Source organism: Megalops cyprinoides, chromosome 5, assembly GCF_013368585.1.
Source record: "Megalops cyprinoides isolate fMegCyp1 chromosome 5, fMegCyp1.pri, whole genome shotgun sequence".
In the NCBI taxonomy this organism is placed as follows: Eukaryota; Metazoa; Chordata; class Actinopteri; order Elopiformes; family Megalopidae; genus Megalops; species Megalops cyprinoides.
The window spans coordinates 581,919-600,484 of record NC_050587.1 but is presented as its reverse complement, the minus strand read 5'-3'; the positions used below and the strand labels follow the sequence as shown (position 1 = coordinate 600,484).

At 42.8% G+C, this 18,566-nt stretch overlaps 1 protein-coding gene across 2 annotated transcripts in view; it reads left to right on the top strand.

Annotated features, from left to right (window-relative positions):
- Window positions 1-17,905, top strand: part of sardh (sarcosine dehydrogenase) — a 50,168-nt gene extending 32,263 nt beyond the window's left edge. For both annotated transcript variants that reach the window (XM_036528517.1, XM_036528518.1), the window contains exons 17-22: window positions 1,168-1,315; window positions 8,417-8,510; window positions 13,805-13,967; window positions 15,510-15,678; window positions 15,765-15,900; window positions 17,768-17,905. In XM_036528517.1, coding sequence (XP_036384410.1) covers window positions 1,168-1,315; window positions 8,417-8,510; window positions 13,805-13,967; window positions 15,510-15,678; window positions 15,765-15,900; window positions 17,768-17,893 — 836 coding nt within the window. In that variant the 3' untranslated portion in view covers window positions 17,894-17,905. The remainder of the gene's footprint in view (window positions 1-1,167; window positions 1,316-8,416; window positions 8,511-13,804; window positions 13,968-15,509; window positions 15,679-15,764; window positions 15,901-17,767) is intronic.
- The last annotated feature ends 661 nt before the right edge of the window (window positions 17,906-18,566 follow it).

Below are 18,566 nucleotides of genomic sequence, written 5' to 3'. Positions count from 1 at the left end.
TCCCTAGTACAAAGTCTGTCTCATGTCGGATGTGCGAATAGAGCTGGCAACCTTCCGGAGAATCCACCACGAGCGAGTGGGCGTGTTGATGACGTTTCTATCTATCTGTCTATCACGCGACTGGCGCAAAATGGGAAGAATACAAACATCTGCCTCGTACTCTTTTCCACATGCCTGTACATTGCTGGCCACTGTTTCGTTGACATTGCGGATACGTTCAAATACATGCTATTTTGAGTCCAGTGATCATTAAAGAGATAGTTAACTATAGCTATACTGCCAAAACTTGTCTCTTACGATGATTAATAACGTTGGTTAGTAGTTTATTATGTTGTTAGTGGCTAGCTAAGCTGCAGCTAAGTAATAGTGATAGGTATAGTGAGGTAGGTGAACTGGTGACCTAACATTACATAGCAAACAACAAAACTTACCTTATTGTTATATTAATAATATAACAATAAAATAATAATTAATAATAAATTATGTGTACTGGTAGCACCATTTGGATGGCTATGTGTGATTTTTTTTTTATAGGCTACCCAAAAGTACAATAGCTATGTTCGCCTTCTCCTCCTCCGTGCCACATTATGTACCCGTACCACTGAAAGGTAAGACATTGAAAAGAAAAGAAACTGAAAATACTTCGCGTGAATACTTTAGGTGATCACGTCAATACTTTTCACTCGTGAGAATGCAAGTGGCGTCTAACTGGAAAATACCACGAGGAAATCTGGACGTTTCTAAACTCACAATGATTTCAAGCGACAATGTAACATACTACAAATGTAATTATTAATGGTCGCATACTGGGTACTACACTGAAAAATAGCATGCAGTATACAGTATATACTTGTGTAGTACACAGTACACAGTATGCAGTAGGCGGTTTCGAATACAGCCACTGCGATTTCTGCAGCATTTTTGCGTCATGTCCTGCCTCCAGCACGCTCTACCCAGGCGTCGCCCCTCACCTAAACCAAACCAGTATTTTCTGTAGGTGAGAACGCGTCTGTCACGGACAATCTCCACACGACATGTATGAAAGGGCTATTCCGGCCAAGTTCCGGACCTGATTCTCTGCACTTTGTCCCGAGTTCATATGTATAAACGGCTTTGGTCTGCTTTCCCTGTTACCCACTCTTCTTTGTCTGTATTGGTCTCTCTCAGGTGAAGGGTATTACCTGGCGATCGGAGGAGGTGTAGCACAGCACAACTGGAGCCACATCCAGGCTGTCCTGCAGGATGAGGGGTTTGATTGTCAGCTGCTGGATTACTCTGATGACATGGGCATGATTAGCATCCAGGGGCCCAAGAGGTGAGCCTTGCAGCACTCTTCTGTCCTGTACACTCAGTGATTGTGCAGTGTGCTGTTAGGGTTACATGTACATGTACTCCTCACGCAGACGCTAAAACTTCAGTGTTGTCACCACCTCCAGTGGAGTGGAGTGCTGTGGCTTACACTAGGGGTCGACTGATTATCTGGTCATTAGATAATTGGGGCCGATACTTGCAAATTTTTGATAATCGGTCATTGGTATATTTTTATCTAAATTCCCGGTTAAAAAAACAACTTTTTAAAGCAATGCATGTACTATCCCGACGCATCTCCTCTGTCAGAAAAAAATGCTATTGGTATGGCTAACAATAAGGATAATTGGTGCACTTGTGTTATAAGTTGCAAGAGTTTGACACTGCACATTTAACAAACAGTCATGTATATTTATTCTTTCAAATGAAACATTCAAAGAAATTTACCCTAAAGCACAGCCCTTCTGAATTACAATCATCTTTTAAGCAACTGTTCATGAAATTAAACTTCAGCTCACTTGCGGTTGCACTGTATGTCGGAACCTCGCGGGAAAGCTTAAAATACCCATTTGCCACTTTGATGTTTCTACATTTGGCCTCATCATCATCATGGAAGTCGAGTTATTAAAATAAAAATTTGCAGCACATAGTTTGCACTTCACAATATTTTCGCTAACTTTATCACAGTTCTTCCACACAATACCCTACTTTTGTATGAGCTGTCCATTTTTCACATAAATGACTTATGAGGAAATGGGCTCCTAGAATCTCCCCACAACTTCAGAAAAAGCGTGGACACACTGGCTAGTTTTAAGGTTTGATATTTCATACTTTATGATGAAAATGCAGCCTAAATGATGTATCAATTTGCTTTATTTCTTTTGCAATGATTGCCATTGTTCATCCGATAATTGAATGCTTTTGAAATAGCGATAAGCATCTGTTGAGTAGACAATATAAGATCACCATAGAGAAATTTACCCACAACGTCAATATTAGCCCTCTTTTAGTAGGCCCTTTCACTCTCGTACACCGTCTCATTCGAACATGCACACATGCTGCAGCTCAAATGTGACCATCACAGATTTGTAAAATCTGTAATGCCAAATGTGGTCATTTCAGTTAATGCAATGTTTAGTTTATTTTTATCTTATTTGAGATAAAGATAAAAATTTTCACACTGAAAAAAAACATGTTAAAAGCATTCAAATATCGGCCTGAAATATCGGTTATCGTCCTGTTTTGTCACAGGTAATAATTATTGTATCAGCCTTGAAAAAACCATATCACTCGACACCTAGTTTATACCTTGGTTTCTAAAGGCTGTGGAGGAAAAACACCTGCCAGTGTGAAATACCAGGAATTAGGGACCAGGGGTTACAACTAGGACGTTAACCCCAGGAAGCTCCAGTATTTTTCCATCTTTCTTAAACCAGAACTCTGGCCCCTCATATCACACTAGATCCCACAGGTGGAAGAGTTCCAGTCCAACAAGCGGAGGAATACAGAAGCTTGCTACCTTGATAACATGACAGACCTGGAGCTAGCTGCACCTTTGGTTTTGCCTCTTGGTGCGATAAGTGACTTTTCACAATCACTAGCTCAACTTCATTAGCTAGCCAAATGCCTATGAACTAAAAATGGTGACAATGGATTGTGATTCTGTTAAAATACAACAAAACAGTATTCTCCACACCACCTATGGCTTTTTCTCCACTGTTCCCTCTTGGCCCAGTCTTGGTAATGAAGGAGACTGGACTCCACTATGTAGCCTTGCTGGGAGCGGTAGCAACGGGTTATGCACGTGGCGTCACAGTGGGCAGAATCACTGCGGGTTACACCCACTAAGTGGCAGCGTTAGCGTTCAGCTTGAATACTGCGAAAACACAAGGACACATCTAAAATGGGAAAGAGCTGTAGTGCGATTGACTGTACAAATAGATTCAACATGAAAGCAGAGCTATCTTTTCACAGACTGCTGAAAGCTAAAGAAAAGAGAAGCAAATAGATCGCTGCAGTTCACAGAAACAACTGGAATCCAGGCACCGAAACGTGTATCTTACAGTTTTCCAAATAAAAGTTGTAATAAATAAAAAATATTTGTGCAACCCTATCAAAAAAAAACAAAAAAAAAAATCCAAGGAATATGGTAGTTAGGCCGACATTACGTTAAGCGCTGTCCTTCCAATTTTGCTTTATTGTTAATCAATCACTTTTTGGGAAATTAAGCTACTAAGCGTTTTCCTTATTATGGGCGTCAATGGAGAGTTTTGGTTTTTTGATGGGAGATGACATATGATTTGATTGATATGATTTATGACATGTGAGATGTCAGACAAAATTGGTGATCATTGATCGCTGTTTTGGGACATTAAACCACGTTAAGCTTTTGGGGGCGTCAATGGAGGGGAAAACGCTTAACGTGAGATAACGACCATACTCCTAGGATTTCAGTTTTGATTTTTGACAGGAGGAAGTGTTTCTGACAAGAGATGTCAGAGAGAAATTTGATGATCACTGATCACAGTTTTGGTACATTAAGCCACGTTAAGCGTTTTAGAATGTCCCGGCTTTTGTATGCCTTCAGGCTTTGCTTTGTGTAGCCTATTTCTCCGGCATCGAAATCAGGTACATATAAATGTCAGGAAACCTGATTCCTGGCCACATGTCAATGTCCATGGACCACTGGTTCTTTGGTAAATTGTAAGGATCACTGTCGAGTCCAACTGTCTTTAATTTAAGCAGATAATCATTTGTTTTACTCCCGGTGTCACAGTTTCCTGTACTAAACGCAGCCATGTTGCAGGATGTTTTGTCACTCAGTCCGATTGAGGGGGCGTATTTCAGCGGGAAAGTGACGTCAATGCATACCCTCTATATGCCTTGAAAAACCAATGGTCAAAATTTTTTAGTTTCTGATGTCTTCTGGGATACTGACAGTGGGTTAAGAGGCTCATGTTGTGCAGAGCCAGGCATAGTCTGGCCCAGTCTCTGTGACAGTTTCCCCTGGCTTCCCCAGTCATGCATGCTTAAGCAGAAACTCCCCTATCCAGCCAGCCTTGCTGCTCTCAGTTTGTCATCACAAAGTGTGCTCGTATATCAGCATTATTACTCACTGTTTCAAAAAGTGGGTTGATTGATGTGTCACCATGCATAAATGTGAGGCAAATGTCACTGTTTGGTTGTTCTTGTAAACTGCTCTGTTCAAAGAGGGACATGCTACACTACAAACTACATGCTGTCCAGCTCCATTATAGGAGACTGCAGTCTAGTCCCTGGCTTTTGGAAAGCACACAGCCTTATATTTGTTTCTGTCACTGTGTTTAGGTTTCAGTGCTTACAGTATGGAAATGTTAACCATAAAACTAAAGGAAAGATAAATTGGTTTTAGGTTGTCCGCCATGGTTGCTGGCATCTGTCCTGGGGGTTTGGGTAGATGCACTTGGGTGGAAAACAGCTAGCCTGTGACGTGCCTCTCTCCATTCCCCGCACCATGCTCTCTCCTGATGCATATGATGAATTCTGCCTTGCTGTCCCCTTCACAGCATCCCAGAGCCTGCTACGTGCCTCGCTCCGCTTCTACGCTCCATGATTCTCTCGCTCCCTCTCTTGCATGACTGGAGATGCTAATTTAATGCATATTAATGAGGTGAAAGGTTGCGGGAGACTCTGACTGGGTGCACTGGGCTGTGGAGCGGAAGGGTGACATCATAGAGGAATGGACGGCCATCACTGAGCTAGGTGTGGGGAGGGGTCACTGAGCACGTAGGGGTGACACAGAATGTGGGCAAAGTTTTATGAGAGGTACAGGATTACTGGTCGCAGGAGAGGCTCACATTTGTGTGATCATTTCAGTGGTGCAGCTCATAGAGGGGAACAGGTGCTTTAATCTAAAAGGCCAGAGGAATGTTGTGATAGCATCTCTGTCAGTATATTGCCATGTCAAGCGGAGAGATGGACACTATACACTTTGAGGGGCGTTTAGCCAGTAACATCAAATACTAATTGGCACACCATTAACTGTTGCCAGTAAAGAGAGAGGTAGATTGGATGAGATGAAGGTCAATGAGGTCTGTTTTTTGAAAAAAAAAAAAAAAAATAGTAAATTAAGCTTTTATTATGTCATTGTCACTTCATAGTGCCTAGTGATGCCACAGTTAATCTGTGTAAAAGTTGGGGGTGAATAAACTGTCAATGTTAGTGGGTTTTTTGTGCATTTTTACCTTTTTTTCTGCCAGCTTTTCTGATCATCAGCATGTTAGACTCATCTTCAGTCTTCATTGCTCACATACACCAGCGCAACTGTTTTTCACACTACAAGTTCTACAGTGCATCAGGAAGCAGACACCGTTCAGAGGATAAGCATGTGCACCTGATATTATTTGACCAACCTGTGGGGCCAGGGTGCTGAGAGCAGCATAATGAGAGAACCCTGGCCAACATTTCCAACCCCCTTCACCGTCCCTTACCCCTGCGAAATGAAGCCAATTGGTCTACTGCTGTGGTCCTCACTCATTGTTTTCAGATTACATGGCCCAGTTTTGAAACATAGGTCTCATTCTTTGCTTTGACCATCTGCCTGAAGTATCTGATCCATTCAGGAGCCACTGTTCCAGTCTTACTCTCTACTGTATTCACTGGGAAGGATGATACATTCATGTTCAATAATTCCAAACTCTGCATTCTTCATGCAATTAATTGCAAAAGGAATAACTACTCTCTGTATTGCATCTTAAATGCAGAGCTTGTTGTGCTTAATACTGAATTAAATGTGATATATCTGTAATGTTACGTCATGGTTTCCACTCCACTAATGTTCAGAGACATTTGTGAGGGATTCTGTGAAAACTTAGTGCCTTGTGTATCCTGCCTTCCCATTTATCAGTGGCAGACAAACTTAAACCATCATGTACATAATGCTAATGGCTTGTGACATGGCAGAGCTGATATGACATGAGATCATAGATCGAGATCGTATAGGAATATATAAACAAAACGTTGTTACAATGCATTTGCAATCCATGTTGCCATGGACGGAGATAAGTAGGTGCATAATTCACGGTGTTGCTGCACGAGGCTCCACATCCCTGGAGAGAGAGGTCCAGAGCCCTGTTCAATCTGACTGTAAAGTGCATCATTAATCACAGTGAGCCCCAGGCCCAGGCTGTAACTCTGTAGGGCATGAGGTTACTGTCCCTGCCTGTCTTTACAACTCATTAACATGGTCCTGCTGAGTGTTTCTGAAGAATGCAGAGAGGCCTGTGATCAATGGCCCAGCTGTTGATATTTTTTGATGTTTGTGCAGTAGAGGCCTCCAGAGACCAGCAGAGCCACTGGAGGTGCTAGTCTCTAGCGTTGTAGTGTTCTCTAGGGTTAGTCTCCAGCGCTGTAACATTAGCCTTCAGCAATGTAGGGTTAGCGTTCAGCATTGTTGCGTTTGTATCCAGCAGGGATGCTTCTAGCTATTGAGAAGATCTGGGGCTAAGTCAAGTTTGCCTGGGGCTTGTCTTTTTTTTTGAAGGGAGATCGGCATCGGTAGATTGGGGAGGTTATATCTACCTTTATAATAAATAAATATTATCACACCTTCAGCGCTGCAAATCAAGTTCCGCTCTGTTACACAGTCTGTTGTTTTGCTATAAATACCTCCTTTTTCAGGGCGAAAATATTCAGGGCTAGGCTTAAAATATTCGGGGCTATAGCCCCAGATGATCAGTCCTAACGACGCCGCTGGTATCCAGTGCTGTAGCATTAGCCCTCAGCGGTGTTGTGTTTGCCACTGCCCCGCCGTCTGGGATAAGTGACCTCATTATATGTCATTACATCTCTCTGATCCCATGCAAGCAGGCTAAATAAATGGCTAATTGGAGCCAGTAATTGTGCAGTCCACACCCCCTCCACATGCACATCCTGATGCATTCATGCACTCTGGGTCCAACACGTCCAACACAAAACTCAGCACTCTTTCACATCCACATAATTTTATTCCTGAACCACTTTAGAGTTCCAAGGGAATATGTTGTGCATTTCGTGACTTTGGAACTCATTTCGAATGGGCCAGAAGAATCAGAATATAGCTGTATAACTAGCAATTCTTCACTTTGGATGCCAGCTTACATAAATTTACCACAACTTCTAATTTATGACTGCACTGATATGGTTTCCATAACAGCAGTGGAGGGATGGTTTTCTTTTAAAATTTCTTTTATGCAATCATCAGCCTTTTATGCATCATGTCAGCCTTAGCAGCCATGGCAATTATGACAAAAAGGTAAAGTGGCTACATGGACTGTGCTTCACCTTTATTAATGTAGTGTCATGTTTACAGAGGTTCTTCTGTCTGTAAACATCCGTCACTTAGTGCCCACTTGCAGTGGAACTGAGAGCGCTGAGCGAGTGCCAACCTCAAAGTGCATAACATGCTCCTGTCAGGGCGAATAATGGGGAACAGGGCTGCCCGTATCAGGGGCAGCCTCTGCCTGCAGAGATGAGTGTCTCATCTGCAATGAATTATCCCTCTCCCGGAGTCACAGGGATGGAGAGACAGAGAGAGAGAGAGGGGGGAAGAGGACACTGAGAGGGCACAGCAGGGAGTGATGGATGAGTCCGCCTGTGTGCCAGCTAATAGTTTTAGGGAAAGTTATGTCCATTGACTTCAGGCGTACCTTTAATAATATCACCCATCCCATATAATGAGGTAATCTAGGGCATAGTGCTCAAACTGGATATTTACAATTCATATTTGCACATTGTAGGCACACTTCATGACCCAGTGACGTTAATGTCAATGTCAGTGCATGTCTAGTGTGACCTGACCAGTATTTCAGTATATAGTATACTTTTCTAGATACCATAGATGATCTTAATTTGCTTAAAAAATGCATTCAAGGGCTATTTGACTTGAATTTGGAGTAACTTGAACAGTTTTGCAAAATTATTCTAAGGCTTAGCAAAACGTTTCTCAGGTTGTATTTGCTGAAGTAACCCTTGCAATTGCAATGAATCATCATGGCACATTATTGTTTAGCATAATTGAGCTGAGGGACACGGAAGGACTGATTGAGATACTGACTGATTCATTTGTTGAGGTGTGTCTTGCTGCCCACAGCCGAGACCTGCTGCAGGAGGTACTGGACACAGACCTGAGCAATGAGGCCTTCCCCTTCTCTACTCACAAGGTGGTGAAGGCTGCAGGACACAAGGTGAGTCTCACTCCAGCCCACACATGCACACAGACACACACTGACATACATAAATACACACACACACACACACACACACACACACACACACACACACACACACACACAGCCACACACTGTAAACCTCATACCTTGAGTGAGCTCCATACATTTGCTTTTGTAATTAATAGATGGGACATATCAGCAGCCAATGATTAGCATCATGTGTAGTGGCAAGGGCAAGTAATGTCAATTAATTGATATTGATTTGGTTCTCCTAAGACATATTTGCATTTTTTCTTTGTGAAAGGGTACTGTACAAGAACTATTGATCTTTCGGCTTTTCTTTTCAGCTCATTACATCAACTCCAAGTGATAGTAATTAAAATTAGTGTGGACACCACTGTGAATATTTTTTGTTTAGTTACTCTGTGTTGCTCAGAAGCCTGTTTTTAAAATGAATAAGGTGAATAAGTGAATAACATGGAGTGATGTCAGTAGAGGTATTAAGAGGACTATATTTAACAGTGGGCTGTGGTCTGGAGTAGAGTTTGAGGCAGTGGATGCATGGTCTCAAGGTCATGGGTACTGATTTTGGCTTTTGGATTTGACCTCAATGAAGCTTTTACTCTGCTGCTCCAATAATACAAGCATTGTTGCATCTGTTTGTATTAGTGAATTACAGAATACAGTGGCACAAAAAAGTATTTGCCCCCTTCCAGATTTTCTCTTTTATTGCATGTATCTCTCAATGAATGGTTTCATATCATCAAATAAAATTTAATATTAGAAAAGGGAAACCTGAGACAACACAAAACATAGTTTTTAAATCATTATTTCATTCATTTAAAAAAAGTCCAATTACCCATATTGACCCTGTGAAAAAGTAATTGCCCCTTAAGGTGACTGAACACAGCCAGGCTTGATTGCAACCAGCCCTGTTGAGTTTAAATGGCATATATATATTGAACCTTACTATCAGAGAGAAGTAGTCAATACAAAGCTTCTACAGGCACACAATGTCAAACAATCAAAGTTGACAAAAAGTTGTTGAGATATATCAGTCTGGAAAGGGTTACAAAACCATTTCTAAGGTTCATGGACTCCACCGAACCACAGTGTGATCCATTATTTCCAAATGGAGAAGACTTGGAGCAGTGGTGAATATTCCCAGAAGTGGCCAACTTGCCTCCAGGGGCACAGCAGCACCTCATCCAGGAAGTCTCAAAGGACCCCAGAAAAACTTCCGAAGAACTGCAGGCCTCTCTAGCATCAGCTAAGGTCAGTGTTTATGACTCAGCAATAAGAAAGAGACTGTGCAAAAATGGGCTTCATGGAAGAGTAGCAAGGGGGAAACCACTGCTCACCAAGAAAAGCATCAAAGCTTGTCTCACATTTGCCAAAAACCACGTGGATGATCCCCCAAGAATTTTGGGATAATATACTGTGGATAGATGAGTCAAAAGTGGAAGTTTTTGGGAACATGCAAGTCCTCCTATGGCATAAAGCGAATACAGCATTCCACTGTAAGATCGTCATACCTACAGTGAAGCATAGTGGAGGCAGTGTGTTGGTATGGGGATTTTTGCTGCCTCAGGAGCTGGACGACTTGCTATCATTGAAGGAAGTATGAATTCTGCTATGTACCACACAATTCTTAAGGAGAATGTCCAAACCATCTGTGCATGAGCTGAAGTTAAAACATAACTGGGTGATACAACAGGACATTGATCCAAAACAGAGAAGCAGGTCCACATCTGAATGGTTTAAAAGAAGCAAGATTAAAGTTTTGGAGTGGCCTAGTCAAAGTTCTGACTTGAATCCAGTAGAGATGATGTGACAGGACCTGAAAAGAACAGTTCATGCTTGAAGACCTACCAATCTGTCAAAGTTAAAGCATTTCTGCAAATAAGAGCAGGCATTTACTTTTTCCACAGGGGTGATATGGGTGTATGTTAACTATTTTCACTGAAGAAACAAAATAAACATTAAAATACTGCCGTTTGTGTTTACTCAGATTCCCTTTATACAATATTATATTTTGATGGAAAATCTGAAGCCATTCAGTGCTCCAAATAGGCAATAATAGAGAATATCAAAAAGGGGGCAAATACTTTTTCACATCATTCTATGTAAAATGTAAATTGTAATGGTTTTGGTCTGTTTGCTAACGCAATAATATAATAATATTGAAGTGAAACATCATGAATGATGTCAATTGTGTCATTATTAATTGGAGAGACTGAATACTGAAGGTTCAAATGTTGCATTGCATTTTGCTTGGAAATTTTTTTTTGTCCAGACTACAATACCTCAGCAGCTGAATATTTTACCGAGGCAATTTGGGTTAAGCTCCTTGTCCAAAGGTTGAACAACAGCAGCTCACCTGGGAATCAAACCTGCAACCACTAGGTGAGGAGGCCTGCTCCTTATCTCTGCGACATGCTGCCGTTGCACATTGCAGGAGCGCAGCCGCTCTGGAACGTGCGTGTAAGCATTGTGCTGTGAGTCCTCTGTGGGATCTCTGAGCTCAATTGTGCTTGTGTGAATTCTGGTCTACATCTGCACCAAGCCCCAGAGCACCCTGCCATGTGCTTAGAGACCTGTGGGTGATTGCGCTGGACAGATGGTCTGCCCTAATGCACTTCCTCTGAGGACAGTGGCACTCTCATATCACAATCATCACATCCCAGCCCTCTCTCTCTCCGTCTCTCTCAGCGTGTCAACCTTTCTCACTCTCTTCCTTTCTCATAACACCTCCATCACATTCTGTCTCTCTCTTTTTTACTGTATCTCCCTTCTCTCCCTCTTTCAATCTTTCTAACATCCAGATCAAGCCTAAGGCCAGTGTATTGTGTATTTCGATTTAAGTAAAGAATTTTAAGCAAAAGTTACTTGTTTATTATTCTTAAATAACACCATGAGCTCAGCAGATGCTGAAATTGCCAAAAAATGTACTGAAGAATCACAAAAACAGAGCAGTTTCTTAAGTGTCAACTACTTCTAAGGATAACATGCAATCAGGGCCCGTACCTCTGTCCCACTCTCTCCCCCTGAGCAGTCTTCCCCTAACATGCACTAATGCTTGCTTGTAGTAGAATCAGATAAAGTTCTTCTAGCTGAGCCTTGCGGAGCTGCTATTTCATTAGAGCCACACAGCAGGACTGAGACTTCTGGGAAAAGAGAGGGTCGTTACGCTGGTGTGTGTCTGAGGGAGAACAGGGCAGGGTGTGCTGAGGAGAGCCAGGGGCTAGGCTGCAGGGAGGAGCAGAGGAGGGATGTGAAATCAGTAGAGGAAGAATTTACAGCCGATGGCTCCTCATACTCAGTTATAAAACATCGGAGGAATCATCAGCATAATGCAGCCAGATCTGTCACAGATATCAGCTCTGACCAGACTCAGGCTGGCTCACAGTGTGTAAAGCCAGCCTCTGTTATGTGCAATGGAAAGGTTTCTCTTTCTAGTCTCCCATATCCCTCTGTTGCACAGTTGATGGAACAGTCTCTGTCTAATTCCTCATGTTAGATGTGCAGTGCCAATGTTTCTGTCTATCCAGCACCCCATTATCTCTCTTTTGCAGGTGGAAGGGTCTCTCTATGTAGTGTTACATATTAGTTGTACAGTGGAAGGGTCTTCCGCTCTCTCTAGTGCCCTATGTCTCTCTGCTGCCAGCCCCCTCTCTTTTTCTCTGTGGCTGGCTTGGATGGTCTCAGTAGCAGATTTGGCAACAGCAGCGGCATGTGGGGCCAACTGCAAGCAAAAAGCATGACTAGTATTTCCTCAGTGCTGGTTACTTTAGAATTTATCATGTTTTGTGATTGGAGTTTCAAGCAGAAAGGCAGGGGCACATTTTTCAGCCAGGACCTCCTTGGCAATCAGGAATTTGACACGGTGTAATTTGAGGTCATCTGGTTAGTTTTTCCTCAGTTGACTTCTGACGAGCAGTAACAGCCCACTCCTGTTCAATTCCTCCTGTATAAATTTGCTGAGCTTTTTGTAGGTTTTTATTTTTCATACAAATAGAGAGGGATCTCTGTTTTTTTCTCCCCACTCTTGGAAATTTGCACAGTCCCAAGATGCACAATGATTCAACAGGAAGTCTAAAGTCAAGGGTTAATGAATGTACCCATTAGTCTGTGTGTCTGTGCATGTCCTTCTACAGTTGTGTGTGTGTGTGTGTGTGTGTGTGTGTGTGTGTGTGTGGGGGGGGGGGGTTTGTGGATGTGTGTGTGGGTGTGTGGTGTATGCATGTGTCCTTGAGAGGGCTCATGTCTTTGTGATTGTTTAGGCCATTTCAAGGGCCATATTCCTTAGAGCATTTCTCTGATGAACTGTGTGACAGGGATGAATTGAGAGTCCTTGAAATGTATTGTTTGCCACATTCATAAAACAAGCAAGTGACTCCTTGTCTTTGTTCAGCTGTCTGGCCGTAGAGTTATTTGAAAGTGTTCCACTAGCAATGACAGGCAGTTTGTTTTGCCTTCCCTCAGGGGAGCTTCATTACTCTTATATGATCATTTTTGAATATATTTCCACAGTATCAGTTTCAATGAGTGTTAAGATTACCAGACGTAGTCAGTGTGTATTTGGATATTTAATACAGGAAAAGTGTTAGCACATAGAACACACATGCTCAGTAAGTCTGACTGATGAATGCTTGGTTTGGTAAACTAAAGACTTTCCCTGAAGTGTCATGCAGATGAAACTGAGTGTAATCTGTGGAAGAAGCTGAGGCAGAGAAGGAGCTGAGAGGAGCTGAGAGGAGCTGGACTATAGTGTACCTGCCTCTGAAGGCCAGGCCTAACTAGGGGAGTGCAGAGTTAACAGATGGGTGGAGGTGGTGGGAGAAGGGGTGATTGAGTAGATCTCAGCTTGTCAATAAAGCCACATTGCTGGGTCCGGCAGGTGATGTGGCTGATGCAGCAGGATGGGGAAACCCTGCAGATAGTGGAGCTGGTAGAGATTGAACAATGTACCACCACATACAAGGGCTGCAGTTTGGTGCTTATTTGTTGTTTTTTATTGTTTATTACTATATTACACATTATAGCATATTATATTATTGCATTGTATTTTTTATTGTATTTTTATCTGTACTTCTTCGCCTGTCTTTCTGCTGCTGTCAACACCCAAATTTCCCTGCCTGGGGATCAATAAAGAGTTATCTTACCTTCGTACCTTCTTACCTTTTATCCATCCACCTCAAACATGTTCTCACTCTCTTCCCCATAAAACCCCCACTGACCCACCCACCTTGTGTTTCTCTCATTACCCATTCACCCCTCACCTTGGAAATCCCTCCACTGCCCCTCAGGTGCGTGCCATGCGTCTGTCCTTCGTAGGGGAGATGGGCTGGGAGCTGCACGTCCCACGGGAGTCCTGTGTGCCAGTCTACCAGGCTGTCATGGCCACCGGGGCAAAGCACGGAGTCTGTAATGCCGGCTACCGAGCCATCGACTCCCTTAGCATTGAGAAAGGTCAGTCAACATACCCCACATCCCAACTGAAACTCCAACCCTAGAGAGAGATGTTTTTTTTTTTTTGCTTTCGGAATACTGCTATCACAATTATTATTTAGGAATAGTGACAAAGACCACTGGTGTCTTGAAGTTGTCTCTCATTGATGTTGATGATGATGTGGCAATTGTGCTGTCAGAGTTCTTGCCTCAGCTGGATGCAGACAGCAGAACACACCCTGGGCCATGTTTAGATCAGCCTTGACTGCTGAAAAGGTCAAGTGCACTTGCACATGCAGGCTCCACATAAATGTAAACAGACAGGAGGAACAAGTTTCCCGAACAAACAGTTAGAGTCAGCTTCACCTGAGAATAACAGTATGTGATTCATGGGAGCATAGGTGTAATTTAGTTGTTTAAAATGTAGTAATATCAATGGCGCTGGATGATTGATTGATGGTTGATGATGACCTTTATATACACAAAGATTCATCCTATGTTATGGCATTGGTTAATGGATTAGCATTAATGTGACCGATTGTTTATCAAAATGAACAGACAGTTTATGAGAAAAGAAAATCGGCATCCTTGTGAGCGAAGTTGTACAGAATGGCAAATCATTCTCAAAGTTCTGAAAAATAACTAATCAAGAAGACTACTAATGATTCCGCAATCTTTATAGATAATTGCTTTGTCTGGGGAAAAATACATACTTTCATTAGTTTAGTTGAAAATCACTGAGGAATTTTCTGTTCAGTGGGTCTTCCTTTGTTAGTCTGCTTTTTTAAGAATATAGGGCAATCATAATTCGTGCAGCAGCTTATTCACAATAACTCATACAGAACAATTATATATTGTGTGAGTAACATGAAATTCTTTGTAGATTGGTAATCACGACTGGATCACAGCTGTCTAACTAAATATAAAAAATGCACAAAATGTTATATTAGAGTCCTTCTGGAAATCACGCAGTGGCAGTCAGTGACAGATTTAAGTGGCTGAAATGTGCTGCTTAAGGGCACCATGCCAGCAAAGTCCTGTAAACCTTTTAAAGATTGCTCACATTATATTTTGCAGGTTTTAAAGTGAGTTTTCTGTTTTGACACAATGCAACATCCCTGCACCTTTAGGTGGCCTGTTTTATGGTCACTGAGTGGAAGATGTCCCTCGCTGAAAAGGTTCCTCTGTTTTTTCAGTCGACTAATGCAGGCTGGTTGTGTTGACATTCCTCAGGCCGGGCATCTCAATTTGATGTCATGTATGACCATCTCAGACATCACAGCATCACAACTTCACAAAACATATCATAACATGTTATCTCCAAGCTGTATGGTGGGTAAATGGGGCTTAGTCATGCTAGATGTAGTGGGTAATCTCTCCACAGACAGACAAAGGCAGATCACAGCATCTTAATGCATCAGCAGTATCCAGCTGAATAATGTTCTGTTCAAACACAACTGCAGGAAGTAGCTTCTGTATAAATGTCTATATTAACTTGCTCTATGAACAGAGCTGGGAAAAGCTTGCAAACTTGATGTGACCTCTCAGAGCTTGTGTCCCTAGGATACAGGCACTGGCACGCAGACCTGAGGCCTGATGACACTCCGCTGGAGGCAGGGCTAGCTTTCACCTGTAAGCTGAAGAGCTCTGTCCCATTCCTGGGGCGGGAGGCACTAGAGGCCCAGCGGGCACGCGGGCTGCATCGTCGTCTCATCTGCTTCACCATAGATGAGTGAGTGCTGATGCAAAAACAAGTCTCTATGATGGGTCTGCCAGAGGGCTGATGGGTAATGGAGCTAACACATCTTTTCACTGCAGGAAGGTACCCATGTTCGGCCTGGAGGCGATCTTCAGGAACGGTCAGCCCGTGGGCCACGTGCGTCGAGCAGACTATGGCTTTGCCATTGATAAGACCATTGGTTATGGCTACATCCGTAATCCTGATGGGGGAGTGGTGAGTAGAAACTCCTGGTGCAGAAAAATTGATGCAGTGTTAGTATCCACAACCGTTCATTGTGAGACTCTGTCAGTCGTTTTGGCCTAGCATCCCACAGATTGGTCTCACCAAGTCGGGGGTTAGCAAAACCCAGCACACTCGCACTCCCCCATCCCTGTTCAAGGTGTCAAAGTCAAGGGTTAGGACACACTTTTCTTTCTTTATTTGAACTATTTCCAACAGTTTTAGTAAAGACAAAACTATGAAATAGCACAAATGGAATTATGCAGTGATCTAAAATGTGTTATAAACAAATCAAAACTATCTTATATTTTAGATTTTTTAAAATAGCCAAAAAATATTTTTTCATTATCTTAATCAGGTGAGTCCAAACTTTTGACTGTAGGTTAGTGTTAGGACACAACCTATTCTTACTAATTGTGCCGTTATCCTCAGTAGAGATATGTATCTCTGTAAGGTACAGGGGAAGAAACGCCTTCATTTCTCTTTAATCTATCCCCTTTACATTCAGCGTGGCCACCCTGACCCTAGGCAAGCATTTCAGATGTCAGAGCCCTTGATGTGTGCGACCAAAAGTTCACAGAGATGAGACCTTGGTGTGTCACCACAGTAACAGAGCGATGAGATGGGAAGGTATAAGAGCATGATGAGGAGTGACAGAGGAGCAGATACTCTCTGACAGGGGAGGATCTGGAGATGTAACATCTTACTGCCACCAGGATAAGCTGAGTGAGCTGTGCTGTGCTGTGTTTTCTTCTCGTTCTCCCTCAAAACAGTGCACACCAGGCGGACACACCACCTACTTGTCAAGTTCTCTTTATAAGATGCTAGAGTAATACAATGTGCTAATTTTTCTGCATTAAACTCAGTCTGAAAATAGCTTTGGTTTGTATCACTTTATTGTACTTTGTCTTAGGTTATATCAGTTTCCTTTAGTCAACCCTAATTTCGGTTTCCTATTGGCTGGTGGTTTGTGCAAATGGCTTTCTAGGATCCCAAGAGATCTCAGATTCCTTTGCCTTATATGGTGTGTAACTATGGCTCACCATAGCAGCCTGCTGTGTAATCTGGCAATAGTGCCCAAAAGTCTGGGGACCGGTGACCTCTCACCTCTAGTGGAGTTCAGGAGGGGAGTAGAGAGAGAGACTAGTAAGAATGAGGGAAGTGAGGATACTCTGTGTTGGTTAAACCGGATGTCCCCCACCTGAGGTAGTGTGTAGCGCCCCCTGAGGCTGGGTGGCTGCCAAATAGGGGCTGTTGTGTGTCTCAGAGGTTACATTAGGCCAAGTGAGAGTTAATTCGGTTCTCCTCCTCAGTCCTAGTTAATTTCAAGTGCACCCCTATACTCGTTACACAAATTCATTAAAGCTGCATCCAGTCTTGGGGTCATTTGGATTTTAATTTTTCAGAGCCGTTACAGTTTGGGTCTGCCTGGGGCTCGTTTGTAGAAATTTAATTATACAAACGGGAAACAGGAGCCACGAGCAGGAGGACTCATTTCACTTGATTTGTTTGACACTGAGACTTGAATGAACTGGTTTAAATGTTTCATAACAGTGAGGCAGAAATGCTCAGCATATCTGAGGTTGTTCGCCCTCTACTGCCAGAGATGTAAGTGGAGAGGGTACAATGAAACAGTACAACAACAGAAGACATTGTTTCCCCCCAGACTTTCCAGTCGCATCATGCATTGATGTCTGTGGCTGCATGCAGAGAAAATGCCAGGCGTCCTCTCTGAAAGAGTTGAGCTGCGAACAGTGTAAAGACAAGTAATTGCATTTTGTGTTTTGGCGGAGTGTAGTGCATGGGCTGGGCCCACGTGACCGACCCTCTGAGTAGCATGTGTGTGCACATGTGCTTGCAGGTGAGCCCTGAATTTGTGAGGAGCGGGAAGTTCACTCTGGAGCGGATGGGTGTGGTCTACAAGGCCCAAGCCCATCTGAAGTCACCCTTTGACCCTGACAACAATCGCGTGAAGGGCATCTACTAAGCACTGTGCGGGAGGGCGGTTGAGGGCTGACCCACAAGGACCACCTGGCGAGCGAGGTGGCTGTGGAACAATCTTTTTTTGATCTTGTTTGAACTGGCCATTGTGGCTGCCTGAACACCAAAGGTGGCAGCTGACAGCTAGGTGGATGTTTCTGTTTGATTCCTTCCCTTTAACAACTGTGAACAAGCAGCACAAAAGGCCAATATCATGCAGGGCTCAGATATTGCTGAAATTTCTCTCAACACACAGTCCATCTTAAAAAAATGCAGCATCCTCTTACTCGTCTGTGTAAAATTTTACAAACAACCAAAAGTTCAGAAAGGAACAAAAATTCATTCTCTCTGGAAATAGTTTAGATGCCTCCTCCTTTTTATTTTTTAAGGAATCTATCACATATTTCTAAATAACTGGGTCTGCTGACTTGTTCTTGGGCCCACACTTCACAAGGTCTGCTAGAGGCAACATTGCACTAATGTTGTACCAACATGCAAATCATGTCTTAATCATGGTGCTGAACATTTTCATGAGGGCAACTGGATAAAATCTGCTTGGGGTATCTTAGGAATGTGGCCATATTTACAATGAGGATATGGAATAATGTCTTAGTATGTTTCTTTGTGTATGTTTTTCTTTTTAATTTTCTATGATCCTGGAGTTTGTTCTAAAGATGTGA